Here is a 15,237-nt window from a genome sequence, read left to right as displayed (position 1 = left end):
CAAAGGGCACATCTGCAGCTGAAAACAAAAAAATCCCGACACATCTTGGTTTTATTTTAAATGTAAAACATAACCGTTGTGCCCTGTGTGACCCTCTAGAAATAGAGTTTGCACAAGTTACCATTAAAAGAAAGAACCAAACATAATCACAGCAGACAGTTTCAACGTTGATGTCCTGTAATTAGAACTGCTAAGTGAACCAGAGAGCCCATAAACCTAAATGCCTCCGTCTCCCTGCCATATCTCTATTAGCCGCCCTTGGAGCTTCTTGAACAGAGAACAGAATGTGACACAGCCCGGCCGAACGCGCTCTCCAGATTCCTCCGGCTCCAGTCTCGAGTCTCCACGACTCAGTCATCTCCCCGTGACACAGCTGTCACCGTGTTTTTCCTCTCAGGTTCATAAAGCCCTCCTCGCTCAGGTTGACCTATCTTTATGATCTCAGGAAGCGGGTTTGGCGGCTTCCGCGAATCACTCTTCTTTGGCAGCAGTTGTTTTTTTGTTTTGTTTTTCCTCTTACACCTTTTTCCATCACGCCATTTTGCCTGGCTCTGAACTCTCTTCCAACCTTTTCCTTCGCCTCGCTCTATCACGCTCTGACCCGTGTGTTTGTTTCCCTAAAAGCAACTCCGTCTCGCTGCCAGCAATTAGAGTAGATTAAAGCAGCGTGCGTGCGTGCGTGCGTGCGTGCGTGCGTGCGTGCATTCATGGCCAGGTGTGTTTGTGTGGGTGTCTGCAAGCCTTTTCTGTTTCGATGTGTGTTTGCGTTTTAGAAATGGAGGCCAGAGCTACAGGTTGAGGGATGATGTTAAATTGAGTGGCGGTGGAAGTCTTTGGTAGACAATGGATTGCTGGAGGTTCAAGAGGCCTCACTGGGGCGACGATCACCAGAACAGAGGTCAACGATGTTACCGATAGCAATGAGTCATCCACCGTTTCTACATCTACCGCTTTAGGACAAGCTGAGGATTTTCTTTCACTCTCAACCCTTGTAAAGTGTTAAAGGTGGAAGTTTGCATTTAATCTTTTGATGTGTTTAATAAATACTACTTCTACTCAGGTTTAACACCAAGCGTCAGACTTTTTTTTCAGGTTTCCTTATGTTGTGGAAAGCCTGTTACGTACAGGCTTTCCACTGTACGTAACAGGCTATATATATATATATATATATATGTAAATACACACTTATATATATATATATATATAAGTAAATACACACTTATATATATATATATATATATAAGTGTGTATTTACATATTTCCCCTTCACTGATGGAGTGAGTGACTCATGCGTTTTAATCTAAAGTGTCGCTGAACAGTCGGGCTTTTTCAGGTTGCGTTCTCACTGACAGAAAGTGATCGAGACAGATGAGGACTGGATGTTACTTTATTTCTATAGAATGATTATGTCACCACAACATTAATAAAACCAGTCAAATACCTCCAGTTACTCTTTTTTTTTTCTTTTTTTGTGAGTAGGTGCCAGTCAGATCTAAATCAGATCCCGGACAGCTTTTAACTCTGAACTGATGAAGTTGCTAGTTAATAACTTATTTTTTTATATATATATACACTATCAACTATATGATGAAATAACAAGAAGTTAATTTAATTTGAACAAAGATTATAGCTTAAAATTATGTAGCCATGTCTGTGCAGCAGAAGTAGACCATTACTAAATAGTCCACTAAATAGAATGCAAAGTATGTCCACATTTAAGTCAGTAGATTTTACTTTTCATAGGCTTCACTGTTAAATTAAATCAAATAAGATAGTTTAATTCTATTACAATTGATCTTTTGTTACACTTGCTGGACATTGAAGGATTTTGCATGGATTTTTTAATAAAAGTGAGAAAACTGAAGACATGGTCTGACATGGGGATGCCAAATCTGTAATATTATAATAAGTTCTACTATTGACCTCAGAAGCCAAATTAGGAACCACAGAATATGTTGGAGGTTATGTAATGCCAAAGGGGGAAGAGGGAATGCTGGAAAAACCACAGGCTCTCATACTTCATCTGCAAGAGTGTACAGATGTGTGTGCGCGTGTGTGTGCGCGTGTGTGTGCGCGTGTGTGTGCGCATGTGTGCGCGTGTTTGTTTGTAATACCTTGTGGGGACCATTTTACTGACACATACGACGTTGTGGGGACCCACTGCTCCTAGTGGGGACCGAAGCCTGGCCCCCACAAGGGAAAACGCTGATTTTGGGTCAGGGGTTAGATTTAGGACTAAGGTGTGAATGAAGAGTTAGGGTTAGGATAAGGTTTAGGCTGTAGAAATGAATGGAAGTCTATGGAAAGTCCCCACAAAGATAGTCATGGAAACATGTGTGTGTATGCGTGCATACATGGCCAAAGGACAGCATGGGGAGTTGAGAGGCGGAGTGAGCATGGGGAGCAGTACAGGTGTGTGCCCTCTGTTTCTCCTCTTTATACGGCACATCAGCTGACGGTGAGTGGAGGGGCTTCTACCCAGCAGCAGGTCACCTTTCTCAGTAAGTGAAGAACGGTCATTTAACGTCCTCTCTTTTTATTTCCCTCCGGCTCTGCTCCGTCTTTCTTTTTTCCTTTTTAAATCCACCCGGGTCAGGTAATAGCTGGAGGGCCGACTTCGTTCCTGATTTTTTTTTTTTAACTCGGCCAGGGCGTGTGACTGTGACGTACGACGCAGCCGAAGTCTCCTGCGGTTTTTCCTGTTGATTATTTCTGCAAACGTCTTTCGGCACATTAACATGAGAATATCATTACCCTTCCAGACTCATTCTAAAGTTTCTAGTCTTTTGCTGAGCTGAAGTTTAGAGTGTGAATACACCTGTTTATTGCAAACCTGAGTGAGCCAGGTTTCATGCTTTCAATGAGGATCTTGCAAAAACACATAAAGCTTTTAAAGAGGCTAGATGTATGAGGAATGAAGACTGAAAAACCTTTTTCTTTCCACACTCCATAGAATCCTTGATTTTTGATCATCTTTTTAAAACAATGTCTTCTATTCCTTGGATCTTTTGGATGGCAAAAGAGAAGCCCAGAAGTTTTTGCCCTTTTTGTTTGTTTTTACTAATCATTTTTTTCTTGAGAAACTTCCCGGGGAGGAGGTCACATCACACATGGAGACCAGGCTGCCCAGAGCGGGAACCCGGCTCACTGGGGCAGCAACAGAAAGAGTTAGTGAAGCGAAAAGAAACTCCAGGAGCAAAACATGCGTTAAGAAAAACAAAACAATTTATTTCCATTAGAAATGACTTCATGCTACAAATGTAGGTAAAATCTAACTGTGACCCCGGTACTAAAGTGATGAAAACAGCCTGGAATCGGCTTCAACTTCTTCATCAGTTCAGCTCGAGGTCAATGTGTCTAAAATTAAACACAATTAGTTTAGTCCATTGTGCATTTCATGTTTCTGTTCTTCCCGTCACGTTTTGGTTCTCGGCTGTCTTTCTTCATCTGTGCTGTTGGGAGGCTTCCCTCTCATCTCCTCTGCACCATTTCTGATCTCTGCTCCTCCTGCAGCAGCAACAGCGATGCGGTAATTTATGAAATTCAGATGAATAGCTACATCTAGTTGCCCTCAGACTTATTTCTTAAATAAAACTATTTAGTTTTTTATAAACAGTTTTTTTTTGTTTTTTTTAGATATCTTTTGAATTTTATAAATTTTTGCCACATTCCCACCACAAACCTTAAAGCTGCAGTAAGTAACTTTTATAAACACATTTTTGATATATTAAAACTCTCACCATGGCATAACGTCTAACATGAGACAGATAATCTGTGAAAAAAAATCTACTTTCTTGACCCCCTCCCTGTGGTTCTACTGCCATCCGCAAACAAAATCCACTGGTCAGAAACAACCAATCAGAGCCAGTAGGAGCGTCTTAGTGTTGTCAATCAGGCTTGTGTATGTTTAAGGTCCAGATAATGTATGCAGTGATGGATTTCAAGCCTTGTTTTGGATGTAGCTTTAATTTCTAAATGAGACTTCTGATTTTTTTATTTTTTTTTCTAGGCTGTATTTCGTTTCTTGGTTTCCCTAGTGGCATTTGTTCACTGTTTGCTAACAAACCTCTGAGGCTTTCGCTGAACAGCTGGATTCATACTGAGATGATTAAATCACACATATTCAGTTGACTAATTAAGTGACTTTGAAAGCCAGTTGATTGATTGATTGCTGAGCTTTATTGCGGATATCGAAGCAAAACATGAAAAGTTCAAGAGCTGGTAAAATACTTCTAAAGTCACCGTGTGTTTCCCCTCAAATCAAAGCCTCCTGCTCACTTTAGTTACATGCTGGCAAAGCGGCATAGCTGTTTTCAGCTTTCCCCGACTCCGTGACCTTCCTCCGTGACCTTTTTTTTTTGCTTCACAACCAAAGAGCACATAATCACCCACCTCCAAAGAAAGAATCAGGGCAGGATTGCTAAGCCTCAGTGAGACTCAGCATCACAGGGACAGATGGGTGAAAGAATGAACAAACATTTATTCATTCTTTTGTCCATCTGTCATTCACACACACTATTGTGGATGAGTTTGCCAAAGTGGGCGCTATGATGCATCCCACCACCACACTGAGGTGCACTGAAGTTGTTCTGATGATGCAATAGATGAGATTTAGGGAGGCTCGGCGTGCTAAGAATAAATGTATGTGGGGGGATTGTTTGTTTTAAATAAGAAGCCCACAGTTTGTTTAGGGTTTTTTTTTTCTTACCTGCTCTTTCTTAGAGATTATTCTCTTTCTTCCCTTTTACAGCAGCTTTTTGTGTGTTTTATCCTGGTCGACCCCCGTGGGAACAAGAGCTCCCCTCACCCGCCTGTTTGTTTAAAACGCCTGCCTGAGCCCACCGAGGTGAGTCGTCTTGCTTGCGTCGTGACGCGGGCGACTTGAAGATGTCTTCGATTGTTTGTTGCCCTGGTCTCCTGAGAGACGCGCTGTCTCGTCTGAATCATCGGGCTTGTCAGTCACGGGGTGGGCCTGGTGAGCTCTGAGTGATTCAGGAATCCCGTGGAGGCAGCTTGTATAAATATGAATAATAGATTGCAGTTTGTTGATTATTAGGATGATAATTGTTCTGTTTATCTTTTTTGTTTTTTTAAGTTTTGATTTGGCCTGTTAAAATAGAAGTTTGCATTTATTATGAGTTTCCCCTTAGTTGCTTTACCTATTTTAGATTTGCAAAGTGAAGAAAAACAATCTTTTGTTCTGAGCAAATGCAGTGATGTTAATGTAAAATTCTTGATTTCATAGATTTTTTTTACTACGCTTTATCTGGTGGGTCTTTCAGGTTATTGTCTGTACTAATGGAAGCCACATCATTTCCTTTGGGATCAATAAAGTATCTATAGCTTGCTAACTAGTTTCAAATGTTGTTAGCAACATTCGAAGCTAGCATTTGACAAGAAGTTGCTGTCGAATGGTTGTAGCTTGCTTTGAATGTTAACATTTGAAACTAGTTGGCTAGTAAACATAGAACAAGTTGTCAAATGCTTGAAGCTAGCTTCAGATGTTAAATAGCTTCAAATGTTATTGTCAACATTTGAAGCTAGTTTGCTACAAACATTTGACAACAACTTGTTGAATATTTGTAGCTAACTAGCTTGTTGTCGAATGTTATCTGAAATAATGGTAGATGACAACCTCCATGCTCTTTCACATCACCTCCACTTGACACACTGATCTTGGACTCATTCAAATGTCCCAAAAGGTATCAAGTTTCTGGAAATGCGCAAAGCTCAGCTCTGTTTGTAGGCAATTAAAATGAACTGTACTATCTCTCAAAAAGAAATGAAAGAGTGGTCAAATATTCAGCGAGTGTTATGCCAGTACTTTGCTGATGACTGCAAAAAGCATATCTACAACATTTATTCAAATGTTTGTGTAGTGTATGTACACATCTAACCTCATATGCAAAACTAGTGTATGTTAAAGAAATTCCCCAGTAAATTCAAACATATTCACCTAATTCAAGTTGAGAATATTTTGTGTGAGTTTATCTAAACTTTTCGCTGGCACTCGAAGCTAAAAATCTCCATAGCCCATAATCTCTCCTCTCTTTTCTTTTCTCTCTTTTCTGCACTCTCAGATTTCCCCTAAGCTATGCCTGCCATTGTCAACCTCCTTTTCAACGTGGTCTCCACCAACACCACCATCTCCTTCACAGTGGTGCTGCCGATGGTGAGCCTGATCTCTCTTTTCGCCGGGGTCGGAGGTCACCTCCTGCTGTGGCTGGTGCTGGTGAGGAATCCCCGGAGCCGCTCCAAGCCGAGCTCCGTCCTGCTCCTAAACCTCAGCCTCGCGGACCTTGGAGCCCTGCTCACCCTGCCCTGTGTGCTCCTGAGCGCCAGCTTCCAGAACTGGCAGCTCGGCGGCGGGACCTGCGTTCTGCTGGGGTTCATGACTTCGGTGACAGTAGGAGTCGAGATCTTCAGCCTGGCAGCGTTGGCAGTGCTGAGGTATCGCATTGTTGCGCCACGGATGAGGCCGCCTGTTAGTCTGACGCAAGTGTGAGTAATAAATAATGAAGTCCGTTGTTGTTGAAAGGCATTTTCACAAAATGTTGACCCTTTTTGGATGGCATTGAAATGGAGTAACATGTTCTTTGTGGATCTTTTTTTTTTTCGTTTTTCTGGTTAAGTCATCTTAGAAAAGTAAGACATTTTTACCATTTTTTTTTTTTACCAGAAACTGCCCCCAAAATATAAGTGAAACTGGACTGGGTTTTTCACTGCAATATTCATGAAATATGAAAATTTTGCAAGCACAAAAACATATTGAAAATGTTTTCCAAATCAGATGTGCCATATGGATCACATGTTTGAAGCTGTGGCATTTATTCACTTTTCCTGAACCGCTGGCACCTTACTGTGTAAAACTGATCCCAATGTGTTGTAAAGATTTCCATGGATGTTAATGTCTAGACTCTAGAAGATTGTTTTTCTAGATAAAAGATGTGGAGGTGAAAAGTAATCAGACAAACTCACCACATCCTACACTGAGGGATACAACTCAATATTATGGTAAAACTAAATGTATTATATTTAACATGTCCAATAGAGTTCCAAGGTTGAGCTGCTGTCATACTGTTTTCCTATCTCGAAATATGTTAGAAAATATTTCATAAAATTTGTTTAAATTTTAGGAAATTGTTTTTTGCACCATCTGTGTGTCTGAGCAAATTTACACATTTTACAAAACCATGGCTAGTACAAGTATAAGGCACAACTAAAGATGCTCAGCCATATCCAATATTTTCAACTGTTAAAATGTGTAGAGATGCACAAAGATATCGACTGGTTGGACTATTTTCAGCTTGACCCATCCTGACCGCTGGCCAGCCGGTCGGAAACATCCGATCTTTTTTCGTTCCAATAAACATTTCTGACATAAAAAGGGGACAGATACAGCCTCCCTTTCTTTCAATACCAGTGATTCATTCCTTTCATGGAGTCTGTTGGTTTCTTGATCTGTTGACGATCAACTCTTTGTGCAGCTGCGACTAATCTCCCAGATACGTTTGAGAGAGGTGGACTGTTTTCCTACACTGTAAAGCTCCCGTTGCAGATCTGCAAACAATGAATTTCTCTTTAAGGGAAATAGGAAGCAGCTAAAACCTGTATTGGCAGATAAAAAGAAAAATATTTTAGCAGAGTGTTACAATGCAGGCAAAATATGAGGTACTAAAAATTATTTGGAACTTTAGCTTTTCTACATTATAGGAACACATAGTTGGTCTCATGGCATAAAGCCATGAGCGCATTTGTTGAAGAATGTAGAGCAAGATTTCCTAAAAGGATACAAATTTCAATAATGTCTGCAGTATCTTGGTTCTTCATAACTTGGAGAACGTTCATAATTATAAAAGACACCGATTGCAAAAACAAAAATTCCCTCTAGTGAGGGTTAGTAATGCATCCGAAAGGATCTGAATTGCCGATAGACTGAAACCACATGCAGCCTGCAGTTCACTGCCTCGTAACATATTAAAGTAAATATTTACCGGCTTCTGTGGGAGCTTCATTGATTTGAGATGGAAGACATCTAATTTAAACTGTGTAACACATTAATCAACCCCTCTGTTAAGCTAGTTTAGAGGCAAATTCACATTGGGACAGAGAACAGGTTTTTAATGGGAAATCCAACTGTCGCAAAGGTCGTTCCCCACGTGTGGTTTGAAATGCGTCAATGCGTTTTAAGGTTGCGGTGAGGTTGGTGAAGCAGGTAATGGCTACATGATTGGATGTTTCCCTTGGAAGTCACTCTGAAGAGAGTGGAAGACAAAGTCTGATGGATGGAACTATATTTTGTTTATAGGTGCAGATTTCATCTCCATTTGCAAAATGTTTGGGGTATAGTTAGAAGAACAGAGTTTCAAACTTTTTCTTTTGGGGTGTGATTCTATGAGATTTGCGTATCAAGAGAAACTACTTGTCCCATCTAATTAACATGCCTCTTGAAGATCTCTAGATTACATTATTCTACACAAAAAATAAGCTTATACTCTGTTCCTGTTTCCCTCAGGCTGTGCACTGTGGTGGCCATTTGGCTGGTCTCATTAACCATGGCCTTGCCGAAGGTCACCTACATCAACTTTGACGGCGGATGCACCTGGTCGGTCGGTCAACAGGAGTGGCTCTTCTTCCTGGTCCCTGCCTTCCTGGTGTACTACATGGCGCCTCTCTTGTGCATCGCCATCAACTGTGGCCTCATCATCTCCCACCTCCACCGCTGCAGAGGCAGCCTGGTTGCCGACAGACGCAACAAGAAAGCCACCGCCCTGCTGATTGGCTCCACGTTGGTTTTTGCGGTCAGCTGGTTGCCGTACTACGCGCTCGAGTTCGTCAATGTTCTGTCCCCTTACGTCAGCTCAGCGGCGTCGCCCACCAGCAGATTAGACGCTGGCCCATCTTGGACTTTGCCTACTTTCTATCCACCGGCCGCTTCGTCCGGGCCCACTGAGCAAACCCTGACGAGGGTCCCGCTGCTGTGGGAGGTGGCCTCTCTGGCAGCCATTTTGTTGGTGTGCCTGGCTCCGTGTTGGAACCCTCCGCTGTACTTCTTGTTGTCACGCCCGGCCGTGCGCCAGCTAAAAGCTCTCTTGCCTTCCTTCATCCGAGAGCAGTTGGGGAGAAAGCCTGCGCAGCGCTGGCGCATTGCTCCGGCTCGGCCGCCGTGTCTGCCGGCACCCGGCGCGGCCTTGGACCCGCTCAATCGGCAAGGCCCGATGCACAGATTGACTCAGTGAAGTTGGCAGCAGCTGGGCTCGCTCTCGTCCAGCTCACACGTGCCGTCAATGAAACGCCGCATGTCCAAAGACGTGATTCACAGGATGCACTGTTCGTGTACGCAACGAGTACACTCATGGCTCTTGGCAACAATAAACTCTCACGTTGGATCATAATCAGACCCCATTCTGGGCTATAAACAGGGTTTACGTCCAAGATCACAATACCAGACACACTTAGCAACTTGCTGTTCGGTCAATTTCAGCTGGAAGAGGGAGTCGAACCGAACGGAATATTAAAACTGAAAAGCCAAACAAAGCGATTGCTTTGTGTATCACAGCCCAAATCATCATTTCAATTCAGGTCACTGAACCTAAATATATGGATTTAACTCACACGTGGGACTTGAACCGCAGTAGTTTGCTTTTTTGGTGCTGAAGGGCATCAGCTAAACCTATCCTGACTGGCTCAACCCGTTCAAGCAAATATAAACCAAAACTCCCCATAGGGATTTTACACACAAAACCCTAACCTCAATGAGAAAAAAAAAAAAAGCAATCGTGAGTAAGATAAACGGCATCTGCATTGTGGAAAATTGGCGTCGCTCTTTGCAGTCTGTTAGAACCATCTATGGTGCAGCGCAGCAATGCATCACAACACGCAGCGCAGCCCTGCAACCCCCATTACAGAGTGGAAACACAGGAGACGACGCGCCTTTAGAAATCTCCCTGAAAAGCTCGGAGGCAGCCGATTCTGGATTTAATGTCATGGTAATAACCTCGATGAAAAGAGGGCCCTCTGACTTTGACGCACATTAAAAGACGCTGGCTTGTTTGGAACCTGAATGCTGAGAAGTGGCTATTAAAAAGAGATTTGACACAAAGTATTGCATCTGCTCTGCTGGGGGGGAAATTACTCGCCTAGAAGTGGATCCTATCTGCATCCAGAGTAGATTAATATCACAATGTAAAGGTCATGTTGTGTACTGCCTGTAACTTGGTTATACTCATTAATGAAATAGAGAAAGGCTGTGTAATTTGTTTTGCTGTTTTCTATCGATGGTGCAGTTTTATGTGTCGCAGACGTCTGAATGTAGAGATTTGCAGAACTATTCACACCCCCTCAACTTCTTCATGTTTTGTCGTGTTACAACCAGGAACTAAAAGTAAAAATTTGGATGTGTATTTAAACTCAAGTCTCTCTTTACTCAAATAAACTGCTTATAAAACTCCAGTATTTACCTTTAGGACAGCTGGTGTAGGAATTTTACGGCAGAAATCGACACAAAGCGGATAAATGTGAAGATCGATAAACAATTCGTGCAGATTACGAAACATTTCACACAAAAAAAATCAAAACATTTCCAACAAGTTTTTCTCCTATATTTTCCTGAATGTTGCTCCATCCGCCACAACCGGTTTCCTTTTCCCTGCTGAGCAAATGTGTCCCGACAGCATAATACTGCTGCCACCGTGTTTTACTGCAGGGACGGCGGTTTGAGTTTATTATAGTGTAACTTTTGTCGAATTTCAATTGACTTCACAAGGTTTCTTGTTGACTCTCTTCCAACAAAGACTTTCATTTGCTTGCTCACCCAAAAAGAGCAGATTTGTGGAGTGCATGAATAATCCTGTGGTGTTTCCATGGGGATCTTCGCTGTTTGCCTGATTAACGCTCGGCGTGCCCTCGCCTGTCGGTCCGGGTGAACGGCTTGTGTGTCGGTCAATTTTCAGGTTTGTTTTTCTGTCTGACTTTTGGGGTAAAGTCATTGAACAATGTTCTGTGAGACGTTCGAAGCTTTGTTGTTTGTCTTTGAACCCAACCCTGCTTTATTCCCGACCCTTCTGCCATTTTCTCCAACAAATCTCTGATGGCTTTACAGAATAGCTGCATTTATATATTGAGATCGATGTGGACGAATCCAGGAAGGCGGCTTGTGAAGGCAATCGGTTGTTCTGTATTTTATTCAGGGATATCTAAATATTGGATGTCACCATTTGGTTTCTATTGCAGCCAAATTGACGGAGACTTGGGTTTGTAACATGAAGCAATTTCAGAGAGCTGAAAAAAAAAAAAGCAAAGCCATAGCCGTACAGGCTTATTTGTTTTCTTGCAGAGAATCAGATGAGAGTATTACTGGAGCTCTCCTATTTGACTGATGAATGTTATGCAAATCCTGTTTAAGCCTAAAACATGGAACCCACAAAAGGGCAGGATAAGCTCTTTGAAAGTGTATCTCTAAAAGAACCTCTGTGTTGCAGACCTTGGAGCATCCACTAATTAAAATAATCAGGTAAAAAAAACTAAAGTGTGGTGCTGAATGTAATTTACATCAAAGGGGGATGCTGAACTACACAGATACAAGAAAAGTACGGTACTGAAAACACTGAACGGCTTCATCTCTGGTCAAGACCGTCCCAGATGATGCGACTGAACTCACAAACCTTCACCGATCACGACGTGACTGACGGTGCTGCTTTTTTCAGTTTCTCAGCCTGGAGCTCTCCTTGAGGCTGTTGTTTTGCTGTGTGACAAAATTGGAAAATATCAAACCACTTCCTGCAGATAAGGGTGAAACAGAAACAGGAAATATCCAAGTTGGATCAAGATCACAAAATTTGCCTGTGGCGATGAATCTCCTAACCGTTAATCATTCCTTCTAGTTCCTCGCTATAAGGGATGGGCGCCAGAGAATCAGGCTTTATGTCTCTGTGCGTCCACAAGACTCTGTCATTCTCAGCCCACTTCTTTTTTTTATTTCTTATGGTCTTAGAGATTTAAAAGCAGATCCTTTTAGGAACACTTACCTTAATGACGAGATGCTACTTTAGAGCTTTTTGAACTGCTCTAAAGTAGCATCTCAGATTGCTCTGTCTGATAATTTTTTGTTTTTCTTGTCTCACAAAACTGTCGTAGCTTGTGTTGATTCTTGGATAAATTCTTGTTTTCCTTATAACAGTGCTGTCTGATGTTCTCATATATATATATATTTTACTCCTATATTTGTGATTTAAGACACTTAAAAATCACTCTAAGTTTGAAAAAAAAAAATCACCATTTAACAATAGAAACTTGGGAAGTGTTGAATATGTTTTTTAAGCTATCATGTAACAAATTGACATAATTTGATGCATCTTCGATGAACCTAAATGTAAATTAAGTGCAGGGAAGCCGCTTCAAGCACTTGACATGCTAAGTTGAGCGAATCTTCAGTGCAAATAAAGCGTCTGCACAGCGTATAACGTGATATTGTTAATGTTATTATTGGGTCATTATAGAAACGTGATTTGACAATGGTGTGATTGGTTATCTGAGAAATTATTTTTGTTATATATGTTTCCATATGGATTCTGAACTTTGCCTGCACACACATGCCCGTCTTTCACTATCTGACCAGATGTAGAAGATGACAGAGTGAGCTTAAATGTTGTTCTTACTGAAGTGCCTTGAATTTGTATCTAATGTATATTTTGCATCGTAATAATGTAATTTCTTTGTAAAATATGCAAGTGTAACTCAGTGAAACATAAATTACCCTTCAGATTAAAAACAATGTTTTTGTCTGCTTTGATTTGACTTTAAACTCTTTTGCAATTTTCCACCAACAAATACACTCAATTCACAGCTTAGCAGAAAATGTGGCCTTTAAATTTCCCAACGGCACATCAACACGTGGCAGACTGGGATTGAGCCTGCAACTTCAAGACTGCAAGAGAACTACTCTTTCCACTAATACACCTCAACCAAATAAACAGAAAGGTGGCGATAACATGAAATGCTAGTTACTTCTTGACCTCTTGACATTTTTTGAACCGCAGAACCAAATGACAACCCTCACCGTCTTTTCTTTTGTCTTTGTGTCGATATCATCTTGGCGGCTAATGAGATCTTTTTGTCTGTCTTCGTCGTCTGTCCGCACCGTGATCCTCTCATGATGCACCGCAACCCAGTAAGCTGCCATGCCTTGATGAGTCTGTCTTAATTAAGTCAGAAGATTAGCGAAAGCTTAAAAAAAAAAAAAGAAAAAAGAAAAGAGTCATGCTCAGCAGGCTCCACTGAGAGGCCCCTTCCCGTTTTTATTTAGCGTGTTTGCTGAATCCCTCACACATATGCGGGGCTCCTCTGCGCTGAATGCACGGAGCAGAATGAGCTGAAAGAAGATTTAACATCTTGAAAACTCTGGGAGATAATCGTTTAAAAAAAAAAATAAGGAAGTGATTTTCCATCATCTGGATGGGCATTTAAGTGATATCGATTTAGCGTGTGACAGCACTACTTAATGGCCTTATGGAGAATGCCAGCTGATTAATTGTCATTGATCGCTGTGTAATTCCCACGGGGAGGATTTATTTAATGCAGAGTTTATATATATCGGCAGTGACTCACAAACCCCACTTTTAGCAAAGCCTGTTTATACCTACAGTCATCTCAAAAGTCACAAAAATAGGTTTTTTTCCAACTGAAAATATGACAATAAATTAGACGTGCTTAAAATGTAAAACTTCTTTTTCTAGGTTCTTATTAGACCCACTTTTAAACTCTTAATATTTTTTTTTCATGAAATGATAATCAGTATGAATAATTTGTCATTTGTTTGCACACCAGTGTATATTTAAGAAAAAAATTGTCAATTTTCTTTTTGTTAAATGTCTCACAGGAAAGCCAGAGTAAAAATATTAATATTACAAGTTATAGTATGTTTTATCCACAAAGCTGTAGCTCGACTTTTAATTAGCAGAAAAAACTGTAACTCCGATCTCTGGTAGTTGAAATGTATTTTTAAGATCTTATTACAAGACTAAGAAAAATGATTGTCGGAAAACCTACATACTTGATCTTTTATAGTGAAAATATATTCACCAAATGATGATTCATCTGCCGTCTGTACCTGCTGAATCATATCAATAAATTGGAAATTTTTTAAAAATCTTTTGTACACTACTTTGTTCAATCAATAGTCATTTTAGAGCAACAGTTCTGAGCTCAAAATATTTCAATGTGTGTTATTTTTGTGAAATCCTACCCCAGAGCTGAGAATGTTCAAATAACATTTAGTGTTGTGAGGTTTTATTCTTTACAGTCAGAATTATTTTCATGTAATCAGCAAGCTTCTTCTAAGCTGCTTTAATGTATTTTTTATGTAACTGAACCAAGTTAAGACACACGCCAAAGTTAAAGATAATGATCTTCTTGTCTGTTTGGTTCTCATTAAAGTCGCAGTCAAACAAAATTTCATTCGCATCAAATGATGTGGGGGGGAAATGGCTTAGTGATTAGCACAAAAAGAGAGATTTTGTGGCTTTGCAAGACACATTCGGAGCCAGACCTTTGGAGCAAAATGTCAGTAAAGTCCGTTTTCCTCATAATGCGGAATCCGTTTTCCACTGTAGACGGATCCAGACTGCAGTGCGGCCGTCTAAACTCACAAGCCACTGTGTCTGTGACTCCATGCTGCTCTAAGTCACTCAGAACGAGGTGTGGAGATGTCCTGTGATGCTTCTGGGGAAATAAAACATTCCCTTGATGACGACCGATGTCAGGGGTTTCAGTGAATGTGTCTCCATCGTTTACACCTTGATACATATGCAAGTCATCATCCCAGCCAGGGACGTTTAATCTCCCGGTTTGAAGTCTCTGTGTCAGTTTCTCATTATAGCAAAATAAAATGTGCACTTATCTGACCACAGAGTTGGGACTTTAAGGTCTCCTCAGTGCGCTGGGCTGTTTGTTGTTTACTTTATGTCACCTTTATGTATGTCTGTGGATTGTGTTGAGCAACATTAGCTCTCATTTACAGTTTATGGTAGGTTTACAGTCTACTATGTTGTGTGTGATAAAATCTGAATGCTGGCAATCTTTTATATATTTTTGTGGCTTTCTTGGTAGAGAAATACGCTTGTGTCATGAGTAATTATTGAATTCTGCTTTGATTTCGTGTTTCATTTTTGCACTTTAGTCCACTTGTGTTGGTTATGTTCTGGTATTTGATTGATTCATTTGTCAAATTTGGGTTTTCTT

The 15,237-nt window shown here is 40.9% G+C and overlaps 1 protein-coding gene across 1 annotated transcript; it reads left to right on the top strand.

Moving 5' to 3' along the window:
• Positions 1–1,256: 1,256 nt before the first annotated feature.
• LOC145548070 (putative neuropeptide Y receptor type 6) lies at positions 1,257–13,316 on the top strand. Its single transcript, XM_081598569.1, has 2 exons — positions 1,257–6,501; positions 8,516–13,316. Exons 1-2 carry the CDS (start codon positions 6,095–6,097, stop codon positions 9,237–9,239), a joined length of 1,131 nt encoding a protein of 376 aa, XP_081454695.1. The 5' UTR covers positions 1,257–6,094; the 3' UTR covers positions 9,240–13,316.
• The last annotated feature ends 1,921 nt before the right edge of the window (positions 13,317–15,237 follow it).

The sequence above is a fragment of the Poecilia reticulata genome, chromosome 17 (genome assembly GCF_904066995.2).
Source record: "Poecilia reticulata chromosome 17, P_reticulata-male-v2, whole genome shotgun sequence".
Taxonomy (NCBI): domain Eukaryota; kingdom Metazoa; phylum Chordata; class Actinopteri; order Cyprinodontiformes; family Poeciliidae; genus Poecilia; species Poecilia reticulata.
Note: the sequence above shows the minus strand (reverse complement) of the source record. Positions and strands in the feature narration are given on the sequence as shown.

Coding starts and splice junctions, on each gene's coding strand:
- LOC145548070 (XM_081598569.1), top strand. CDS start 6,095: ATGCCTGCCATTGTCAACCTCCTTTTCAACGTGGTCTCCACCAACACC. Junction 6,502..8,515: donor CCTGTTAGTCTGACGCAAGT/GTGAGTAATAAA, acceptor TGTTTCCCTCAG/GCTGTGCACTGTGGTGGCCA.